This window comes from Crocodylus porosus, unplaced genomic scaffold (genome assembly GCF_001723895.1).
Source record: "Crocodylus porosus isolate Cpor-Errol unplaced genomic scaffold, CroPor_comp1, whole genome shotgun sequence".
In the NCBI taxonomy this organism is placed as follows: domain Eukaryota; kingdom Metazoa; phylum Chordata; order Crocodylia; family Crocodylidae; genus Crocodylus; species Crocodylus porosus.
In genome coordinates this window covers 89,273,685-89,285,337 of record NW_017728918.1, presented here as the reverse complement: position 1 = coordinate 89,285,337, position 11,653 = coordinate 89,273,685, and the positions used below count along the sequence as shown (strand labels likewise).

Here is an 11,653-nt window from a genome sequence, read left to right as displayed (position 1 = left end):
TATAAAAGGTAAATGCCCCACACACACACAATCACCTCCTCACAACCCCCCCACCATACATACACACACCACACACACCCCCCTCCAACCCCTCACATCCCCCACACAATATGCAAGACTAAGATTTTTTTTTTTTTAGGTATTATGCAATCGCCTCTATATATACTACGCAAACACAAATCATGAAAAAATATTTTTTGCAATAAAATTAAAATATTATAGTAGGTGTTTGACTTGTAGTGTATGATTTATTGTTTTTTTTTCTGGTTCTAAACCTCCCCCTCCCAAAAGGAGTCCAAGGGAGAAGGAGAGGGACTTCCGGTGGCAAAGATCAGGGGTTAGGGGGCAGGACTTCTGGTTTCAAGATGGCAACCAGGGGGCGGGACAACTGTCAAGGAATGGGCTACCCGTGTGGCCCTCAACAGCTCACCAAAACTGGTAAAGTAGCCCTCGAGCCAAAATAATTGCCTGCCCCTGATGTAGAGGCTCCTGAAGAGAACACTACTTTGTTTTTACACGTGCTTCATATTGTTAATGTCCTCCTCCTAACCATGAAAGTTAAACATTGTTTGAAATTATTACAGTCATGACAAGGACTGGGGATATAAGAGGACTCCAGGGCAAATTCTTGTACATGAAATTTATAGTTCTCTGCTGTACTGCATCTGCACATGGGAAGGGGTATTTTTCATGCCATGGGACAGTAGTCTAGCAATTCATTTCTATCCATTAAAATTTCTATTCAATCCTAGAAGGGAACATATTAAGTCTAAAGTCCCTAAGTAGCATTAAAAGTCAAAAGCTTCAGGTCCTAAATCACTTAAATAATTTTAAAATGTTTATCTGGCATAATTAGAATAAGCAGAAGGCAGGGTAGATTTTGGTTAATCTGTCTGTGTCCGTCACAAGCTTCCATGAGCTAAAGCTTACTTCATCAGATGCTGTGAAAGGACAAGTCAATTTGCCCCATATATTTAAATTTAGTGTAAATATGAGTTAAATGGAGCATATACAACAAAAATACAATTGTAAATAGGTAAGTAAAAGCAGTGTGGATTGTTTTGCTTTTTACATTCAGAGGACACAAGACAGAACAGCAACACCACAACAGAGCAGAAAGTGACTTAAAGCACAAAAGGAGGTTTTAAGGACACCAAGCTCTACAATATGACATTCACAATAGCAAACAGAACCACTTTTGAACTATGCTTGTTTATTTTGAGTAATTAGAGATGGATTACAATTATTTTAGCACCATGAATAACATCAGACATTCATTCTTTATGCTTCTAAAAAAAGCAGATTTAGAAAGCATGGAGTTAAGGCTAGCAATGTGAACATTAATTAGCATAAAAACGAACATATAAAATACAGTGTCTATAAAGACACCCAAACACTTGTCAGTGTCATCTATATTAGCACACATTTTAGTATAAAATATAGAAGGCCTAAACTTAATATCCACATTTCTGAAATTCTTAAAAATGGTGACTCCTTTCACATATAAAAAGAATAAAGCATGTATTAAAAATGTTGCCCTGACTTTATAACTCTCTCTAGGATTGAATGGTGTAACGCTTGTCAAAATCAAAAGCTAAGGACAATAATTCCTTTTTTTTTAAATATTGTTTTTAAATTTTCTTTCACACTTCTGCCACAGATGCTCTCTGTACCTGACTGTGAAACCAGAGACAGAATTTACATAATCCTTAGTGAAAATATATTCTATTTGGGTTCTTATATCACACCTAGCTCTGTAGTATTGGAAGGCCAGTTCCAATAGAGAATACTGCAGCACCTAATTTCTAGCTACCAACCCCAATATTTGGGTCTCCGGCCCCTATGATGGAATCCAGAACCTAGCACGCGGCACCTGGACTCATCATGTACAGAGCACAGGCACCTAGAGTGGGGCCAGCATGCTGATCAGGCAGCTCCCTCATGTGAGCACATTAAGTACCCAAATGCCTAGCACTATCTAAAAAGAAAAGACCATAGGGAGGGATCGATCTTAAATCCTGTTCCCAGACACCTAATTCAGGGCTCCATAATCTCCTTGAGACCTATAGCCCTACTGAAAGTAAACACCAGGGCCATTTCTTCCAATAAACTTGAGTGTTCCTTTCTTTTAAGAAGATGGTGCCCTCTAGATTGTGTAAGGGCTGCTACTGTCATTTTTATCATTATTATTAGAGCACTTGCAGGGAATCCAACTTCACTTCCGTCAGGGGAGTGCTGCAGTCAAGACTATCAGCTGTTCCTGGGGGATAGGTGCACTTGCTATTCACAAGGAATTCAAGGTGCCTGGGGCTAGAGGGAGCATGACTAGTTTACTGTTTAAGGTGCATGTGTGTGTATCTGGGTGTGGGTGTGTGTGGATCTGGGTTTTAATCCTTACTTCCAGCACTGTATTTTACAGGAAACAGCTATTAGCTAAAATCGTTATGCAAGGCAAGGGTTTCTTGTATTTGACCACCTATTTAGTTGGGGTAAAGTTAGACAAACATTCAAATGCATGAAATACCTCCTCAGGTCTTTTAGTCATAGTAATGTCTAAGTTTTGGGACACAGTGAAGGTTCAGCTTGCAGCTGAACTGCCCAGCTTTGTCCAATTGAGGCTCTTTTGTACAAGTGTAAAAGTTGAACTTTCGGGCAGGTAAGAAACTTTAAAGTCACAGAGTGCTGCATGGAGCCTTCAGGGTTAGATAGTAGCTGAATAGGAGGTTTTCAGGATTGCATTGTTAGAGTCTGCCACCTCATTTCTACCTGTATCCTTTTTTGGATCTAGCCATGAGTGCCTAGTGTTCAGAGCGACTTCTGTAAGCCAAAATTAACAGCCCAACACTGAGATCACCAGCTATCTGAGATCGAGAATTTCAGGTGGGCGTTATTGATGTGTATGCCCAGATCTTGTGCTCCAGTGATCAAAAGACAGAAAAAGAGAAGATTGCCATTGTTCACTGTACCACACACATCTTCAAAAAGTGGATCACACAAGTGCTATCTAAGCTGTCTTTGACTGCACTGAACACCTTAGGGAGCTGTTCAGATGGTGACCACAAGTATATTAAGCAAATTTCTGTCTGGTCAGTGTAGACCAGACTCGAAAGCACTTTTGGTAGAAAAGACTGCCAGTCTGCTCTATATAAGTTTATATGGCTACAACATACAGAGCCAAATAGTGTCAATGGATTCAAGATTCTGCTAGAGTCCTACCTGCAATGCATAACTAGCATGAGTTTAACCATCAGCCCTGGTTTCAATTTATTATACTTATGTATTCTTGTATACACAGCTGTATAACACAGCTCTAAGTATGTTCATATCCCTTAGCAATGCAGGGTATATTATTCAGATATCACAGAGACAAGGAGCACATAAGAACCTAAAAAGAAAATGTCAGTAAGCCATGTGAAATGTTTGCATCCAGCTTGCTCGGACTGAGCTTTTCAAGACGCAGCATACTACACAGAAGGGTACAGCATTTGAGCTGATACTGTTCACACACTAGGAAACCGGCATTCCACCTTCTAAACTAATCCCTCTCTCCAAGCTGCTCCTAGGACCTTTCCTGAAAATATTTCTGGGAAATGGGAGGCAGGTGGGGAGGCAGAGACGTGGAGGTAAGGTTGAAGCAGCTAGGAGAAGCAGAGCAGGATTACTCGTCTATGGAAGTTACCATTTCCTGATTCAGAAATGTGACTTCTGCCAAATTGAAGTGAATTATTTTTTCAGATGCTTTAATTTTCTAGCCTGTCAAAAACTGCTTAATTTTGATGAGGAAAAGCCTTAATATTATATCTGTTGCCTCATAAAGTGGATGAAATATTTTAAATTAAAAAAATCTTTTAGACGAAACAAGACATTTGCATCTGCACTGTAACTAGCAAGCAGATACTTTTTATACAGCATTACTTGTGATGCATCACATTGAAACTTTGGGATGAAGACATAAATTTTGATATGAAATGTAAATTATTTAAATAGATCTTAAGACTAGAAAAGACCATTATAATAATTTAGTCTGTAACTAAACACAAGATAGTTTCAGCCAGCATTACTTCTGACAGAACTGGATAATTATTTATTTTTTTAGAAAGACAACCCATCTCAATTAAAGACTGGGTAACAAAGAAATTTCCATTTATGAGTAAGCTGTTCTTTGCAGTTACCTTCTGCATCTTATTTTTATTCTGAATTTATATAACTCCAAACATAGGACCTTGTTATGCCTTTGTCTGCTAGACTGAAGAAATGTCTTACTGAACATCTCCCTACATCAGTATCTTTCAGTATCTTGTCTTAATTAGTTTTAGATGTTTTTAAGTCTTTTACTATAAGACACTTTTCCCAAACCTCAAGTCATCTTTGCTTTTTCTGAAGTTTTACTTCAGCATTTAATTTTTCAACATCCTTTTTCAAATGTTGAAACCCAAACTGGACATAGCATTCAACTGATGATCACACTAATCGATGCCACGTTCTGACTTGTATTCTGTAGTTCACTCCTCATACATTTCAAGATTGCATTAACTCTTTTGATTATGCACCTCACAACACATCCCACTCCAAGATATTTAAAAAAAATACAGACTGTAACCTATAAATATGGGCTACATTTTTTCTTTTTAAAATGCCTGCCTCATATTTGGCTGTATTGATGTATTTCTCATACAAGGCCAGTGTACCACATGGTTGCCATTCCATTTTTGTGTCATCTGCAAAATTTATCAGCAATGGCTTTTATTTTCTTTCAGATTATTTATAAAGATATTATTATAATATTGTGCCGAGTAGAGAGGCAGGCACGACCTGATGCCTCTCATGAGTTCAGAGCACAGCAAGTGCTAAATGGCCTTCCTGAATTTACCACAAAAAAATCCTTTGAAATAATAAACAGTATGATAAATATTAATTTTCATAACCAAAGTAGCTGAAATGAGTAAGAGGATTTTATCATAAATTTCACTGTGTATTTCATTGCCAGTGCAATACCCAACACTGAATAATATCACCTGGAAGAAGAATCAAGAGCATAAATAATGTGGTTGCTAATGTAATTTCTGTAATGAAAGCATCATTTCTTGAGGATTTTAACTAATAACATTACTTACTTTTTTAGAAATTAGATTTTCAAAAGCAAAAGAGATTAAGGAGCACTGATCCCACTACATGTCACGGGAATCTGTGCTCCTAGACTTCCCAGCCATTTCTAATGGTCTCTCTTAAAAGGAAGAATTGTCATTTTACCATTTCCAGTTTCAGTTAGACTCTGATGAGCCTTGTTCATTTTTAATATGGACTAAGCAATGTAAGTAGGATGACAGAATCTGGCCCATAATAATTAAGATACTTATCTAATTACTTAATGGGGTTTAAAAAAATATATCTTTTAATCTAAATATTGCTAATATAACATGTTTCACTTCACAGTAATATCAAGTTGTATGAGCAATTCACAATCTTTGGTAAAAATGAAGAAATTAAATTAAAAATAGTGAAATGGCAGTAAGGATTACATTTTTAAAAGGTGTGCTCCTAAATAGGAATTGCACATCCAAATGATACTGACAACTACGTGAGAAATCATATTTGAATGTGCTTTTAGTTTTCAGATAACTATTTTCTTTGCTGTTACATAAGTAGCATTACATGGCCCTAGTAAAATGAGTATCTATTTAAGCGTTCCATTGCATAAGCAGCACAGTTCAAGTGTAATCCTGATAAATTCAGACGCACTCTTAAGATCTTATTTCAGACAAACCATAGGCTGCAGTAACGTTCAGAGAAAGGTGTTCAAAAATATGGGTTTGACACCCAATTTAGGACTGTGCAAGTAATAAGGGATGTGAACCAGTATGTTAAGTGAGGAATTGTGCCTACAAAGACAATTTTTTGCATTTCTTGAAAATAGGAAGTTGTATCCTACATGCACTATGAATAAAAACATAAAGGTCTATAATTAATTTGCATAACTGCAGAATCTTTCAAAATTGTCTAATGTAGCTAAAATAGCTCTTAAATATATTTCATGTATCTTTCCATTGATCTGCATGAACAATTGAATCTTATTGCACACTTAAAATGTATCCTTTAAAGCTGTCTTTAATTATTTTCTACTGAAACCCTAAAAAAAGAAACAAATTCAAAATTTAAAATTTAATCTAATTCACAGTTCTGCACCCAAGCACTGCAGTTAACTAGATTTTTAAAACTACCAGCTACTCCAGCACTGTAAAAGAAGGACTTGATTAACTGTAGTACTTGGGTACTAACAATACCAATATTTCAGCTGCTTTAATGCTGAAGTTATTCACTTGTTTATGTTCAATACATGTGTAAATCAGATATAATCCTAAAATGTCTACTGATCAGATTATAAAAAAGGTGAACTAATGGAAAAAGTGGTCTAGGATGAATTTAAGCAAATAGAACAGAAGTATTAAGAGAAAATGAAATAGAATAATTTAGCTTCCAAAAGCAAGATAATTTCAGGAAAGAATAGAAAATGACAACACTAGATATTCCTGCTTATTACTATAGGATTGTAAAAGTATTTAAAACGCAATGAAAAAATGGGGGGAGGGGACTTAGTCTATGAGCTACTAACAGCCCTCTTATAAGCCATATAAGAAATTTTCCTTTTTTGGACGGACTGTAAAATTCCCAAAGCTATCCTGGAAGGGTCAGTGAATCCAAAACAGCTTTCACACTTCTGGAAATACATCCTGATGGATTAAAAAAATAATCTGTTCGCATGCAGAATCACTGGCAGATGCACACTGATGCTATAAAAAACTTCAAATGCCTTGAAATCATGGCTTAAAACCAGACTCGAGGTCTCATCCAGAAAGCTATTCTGTGCTGGAGAAGATGCTTAGCTCTTAGCAGTTTTGCAATTTGAGCACGATGTCCAATTTTGAAAAATAATAATAGATTTTCTGCTTAAAGTCAGAAACATGATCTAGCTCCTTTGAAAACAACTTCAGCCTGGTAAGAAGATACAATGCATCAAATAACAGAGTCTATTTCCTTGCTGGGCTTTTCTGTTGTGCCTGATACCAAAGTGCTGTCATTTTCCAGCATTTTCTCAGTTGTTGCTCCATCAACAGTTTTTGCTTTTTCTTTTAGCTTTTTCTTTTCATGTACCCATGGAATGAAGCATAATATGGCGCCACCAATAATGGGGGGAACTCCAGCCAGGTAGAACGCTACATCATAGGTACCTAGGTAGTCACGCAGTAAACCTGGGAAGAAAGAAAATTATCACCAATACATAATTTAGTAACGGATGTTTTAGCTTGACTCCCTGCATAACACAGGACTATATATAATATTACTTCAAGATTCTTCTATCTAACTCAATTAAACTTGTGGTTGAACTGGATCAGACCCTTTTAAAAAGATAAAGGACTGATAAAGGATTCACCATACCTTGGAAATGTCTGCTAACTGTAATTACCTTCACTATTACAAACTTGTACTACATTTCCAGTTTGAATTTTGAGGATTTCACTTCCGTCCTTTGTCTGCTAAATTCATCATTTATCTTCTCACTCTTAAGAAAATAGTACCAGATCAGGGGGGAGATGATCTGGTCCCTGCTCAGAAAAATGGAAGCAAAGAAATTGTTAAAGAGGTTAGCATTGTCATCTGGTGCTAACACCAGATTTCCTAGCATGTCTTGCAGAGGCCCTATGTTACCCAGTACTTTCTTTTTACCTCCTAAGTATTTGAAAAAGGACTTCTTCTTGTCCTTGATCCAGGTAGCTAGTCCCAGTTCAGACATCAGTTTGTTTTGACTTTGTGCTGCTGTCAAAATGTTTATGGCACACAAAGGTGATGTCTGTTTCCATCCTTAGAATAGCTGGAAATTTTCATGTCACCAGGGCCAAAGGGAATGTATTCTCGCATATTGAAAGAACTGAGGTAGTTTCAGAGCCATAGGCTTGCTTATCATCTTCAAGAATTTGTGACAGTCAGGTGAGGCCCCCAGCGACTGGAAAAAGGCAAGTATAGAAACAGTCTTTAAGAAACAGAAGAAAGGAGATCAGAGTCTGACCCTGATACCTAAAAAGACCATGGAGCATGTCATCAAGGAATCCCTTTCCAAACACCTAGTCCTCTAGGTGGAGTCAGAAAGCACCTAGTCCTCTAGGTAGAGATACAAGATAGTAGGGAACAGCCACCATGGATGCAACAAAAACCTGATGAACAAACAGCATACCTGATCATGTTGATTTCCTTCTATGTCAAAGTATCTGGCTTTATGGATGGAGGGAGAGGAATTTTAGCAAGGCCTTTTACTATCTCACATGACAGTCTCCTAGCAAGCTATGGAAATACAACCTAGATCAGTGATGCTCAACATTTTTGGCTGGCTGGCCAGATGGGTAGTGCCCAGGTCCTCTACAGGCTGGCTCCAGCTGATGGTCCCAATCCCACACAGGGTAGTTATGGCAGAGTGGTGCAAGGGGCATCCCCGCTTCAACCTGACCTCATGGGTAGGACAGAGGGGCTGGGGCCCAGCTCCACAAGGGAAAGGAGCATGGCCCAGCCCCAATTACTTCCTGTGGGGGGAAGAGGGTATGGCCCAGCCCCACAAGGGGAAGGGGGCTTGACTTAACCCTGTGGTAGTGGAGGGGGTTTGAGCCAGCCACAACCTGGCCTCGCAAGGGAAAGGGGGTGTGAACCAGCCCCATCCAGCCTAGGTGGAGAGGCATGGCCCAGCCTCATCCAGCTCTGGAGGGGAAGTGAGAGGTGTGATCTGGCCCCAACCTGCTGTGCAGGGCTCAGGGTTTGGGAATTTGGCAGTGAAGAAGGGTGGCCATATTTATGGCCACCACTCCCCTGCCGCCAAACTTTCCAATCCACAAAGAATGCTGTGAGCCAGATAATCTATGGTTCCATGGGCCAGAGGTTGAGCACCCATAGCCTTGATGAAAATGTTGTAAGATGGACACATAATTAGTTGGATCGTTGTACAGTTCTCAAAAATGTAGCCAACAATGGCTTCATGTCTAAATGGAAGTAGGTATCAAGTGGTGTTTGTCCTGGGTCCAGCCATTATGTTAAATTAAAATATTAGATTCTTATACCCAAATGGAAATCTTGAAGTGTCTTTGGGAGGACAAAGTATTACACCTGCGTGTTTTAAGATGCCAAATCTAAAGTAAAAAAGGAAAACTAAAAGGTAAAAGCAGTGACAAGGAATTACCCTTTGCCATTTGCCTCATCTTAAATACAAATCTCACTTCTTAGAAATGATTAAGTAGTTAGATGTACAGGCTACCAACTGTCTCAACATTTACCTGCAATGGGGGGACCAACAATCATAGGAATTGACATGAGTCCCAGCAGAAATCCTATGGCTTGAGAGACATCTTGGGCACCAACCAACTCAAAGGCAATAGGAGCCATGATGCAAATGAAGCAGCCATCAAACAGACCCATGAAGAGGCAGACAGCAATGAGACCTCCAAAGACATGGCACAGTGGAATCATCATGGACATCAGCCCAATGAAGAAGAACGAGATCACCTAGATATGGTAGAGGAAAAAGATATATTGCATTAAATGACGAAAGGAACCTCAGAATATGTGGAGCAGCAACAGGTTCTAAATGAGGAGTGTGTACCATGTGGCCCACGAAGACAATCCCAGTGGCCTGCCAGATGGGTGAACTGGTCAAGTTTGCACCCTGGACAGCAGTGGGGAGGGTCACAACCCATGGGGGTCATCAAGAAACAATGCAGCAGCCACTGGGTGTAGGGTCCCTCTCATCCCCCTACTGCAGTTGCCACCATAATTCAGAAGGAGGGGGAGCCCAGAGACCCAAGCAGCAGCAGCAGCAGTGGCAGGAGGAGTGGCAGCCACACAGGAGAGGCTATGGGGCACAAAACCCATCTGCCCATAGGCCACAAGTTGGACAACTCTGCTCCTAAGCCATGTTTCCCAAGCCTTTATAATCACTTTAATCACTCGCCCCTGGACTCTTTCCAATCTATCCACATCTTTCTTGAGGTATGGGGCCCAGATTGGACACAAAACTCCAGGTGAGGCCTTGCCAGTGCCAAATATAGCAGGAGAACCACTTCCTTTGATTTGCAAGTGATACATCTATTAATACAGCCCAGCATGCTATTTTCTTGTTTTGCAACTTTAGGAACTAATATCACCGGCTAATTAGTCTACTCTATAGTAAAGCACATGTGTAGATGCGACACAGATACAGAAAAGGGAAAGTAAAGCTATACATTTGTGAAGTAGAAGACTTGTAAAACGCTCAGCTCCAAAACACTAGAGTCATAGATGATAGTCAGCTTCTAGTTGCAGTTCAGAACCACTGTTGCTGAAGCAGTAAAAATGCTCTGCATTCACTATGAACAACACTGCTGTAAAGGCTATTAGCCTCTTGGAGATGAGAAGTATATACATTATGATTCCACACACTACTCTTTCAGTTAAGAGATACAAATAAGAAGAATAAAGAAATACTAAATACATTGTTTTAACAATTTATACACCAGCATCACCACTTCTGAGTAGTAGATTCTTATGTGTGCTCTTAAAGATCCAGGAAAAGGGACCAATTAAAAAAGAGCATAAGTTTTTCCTATCTTTAAATGAGCTGCAACACAGCATGTCATTATGTAACTGTAGAGTCCATGCCCTCCAAAGTGGAATATCAAGAGTTTTTACTCTAGTCACCTAAATAAAAACAAACAAACAAACAAATCCTGAAACAACAGCTGCCTCTTTGAAGTAAATGATACATCTATAAAACTTGAAAGATACTATTGCAAATTTTACAGCTATCAGCCAGAGAGAGGTAAAAAACTGGTGACTTTTAAACTATATACAATTATAATTTATGTCCTTTTTGTAATTGGCTTTGGACATAATAAAATCTCCCAAGTGTGACAGTAGATTATGAATCAGTCCAAAACTATGTCCAGTATTCCTTCCTCCTTTCTATTGATATCTCTTACCTTTAAAACTAAAAATATACAGGCAAGGTGAAAAAGATTTCTCCTACAAAAAGCAGACTTCCACAATAGTACAGGAAAACCTCATTTGTTCAATATGGGATAGTTCAAAGTATCAGATACTTCAAGCAATTGTCACTTCCCAACCAAAACTATTTATTTGTGTATGCTTTTTTGCTATATGGATAATTATCCAAAATATCTACTTTGAAAGTCAAAGCTATTTTCTGGTCCCTCAGACAAGGGAAACCTCACTGATTCAAAATACAAAGGACCAAAAAATAGTGACTCTGAAATACTGTAAATGGGTTCAAAATAAACGTGCCCATAGTAATTTGCATGTATCCAAATTACTATGGATACGTACATACTTAGTTCACCCACATGTGAACCTTACTAACTGAAAAGAACAAAGTCAGGACTTATCCCAGTGACTAGTTAAGCAGATTTCATGGTATGTAGTACAAGGAGTTCCTACTGTAGAACAGCAGCAATGATCTAGGGAGCCTTTTTCATCTGGTTATATCAATCTAAGTGCTGAACTGTCCCACAACCCCTCCCCATAAATCCCACCAAGCCCCACTGCAGACCCATCATCCCTGTTCCCACCCACCCGGCCCCAATCCCACCAACCCCAATTATGCCAAACTGTCCCTGATCCTATC

General features: G+C 38.9%; 1 protein-coding gene across 1 annotated transcript in view; it reads right to left on the bottom strand.

The window, feature by feature from the left end:
• Nucleotides 1-1,193: 1,193 nt before the first annotated feature.
• The window catches only part of SLC16A10 (solute carrier family 16 member 10), a 70,433-nt gene continuing 59,973 nt past the window's right edge, over nt 1,194-11,653 (bottom strand). Inside the window, exons 5-6 of the mRNA XM_019538187.1 lie at nt 9,312-9,540; nt 1,194-7,247 (exon numbers count right to left, since the gene is read on the bottom strand). Coding sequence (XP_019393732.1) covers nt 7,012-7,247; nt 9,312-9,540 — 465 coding nt within the window. The 3' untranslated portion in view covers nt 1,194-7,011. The remainder of the gene's footprint in view (nt 7,248-9,311; nt 9,541-11,653) is intronic.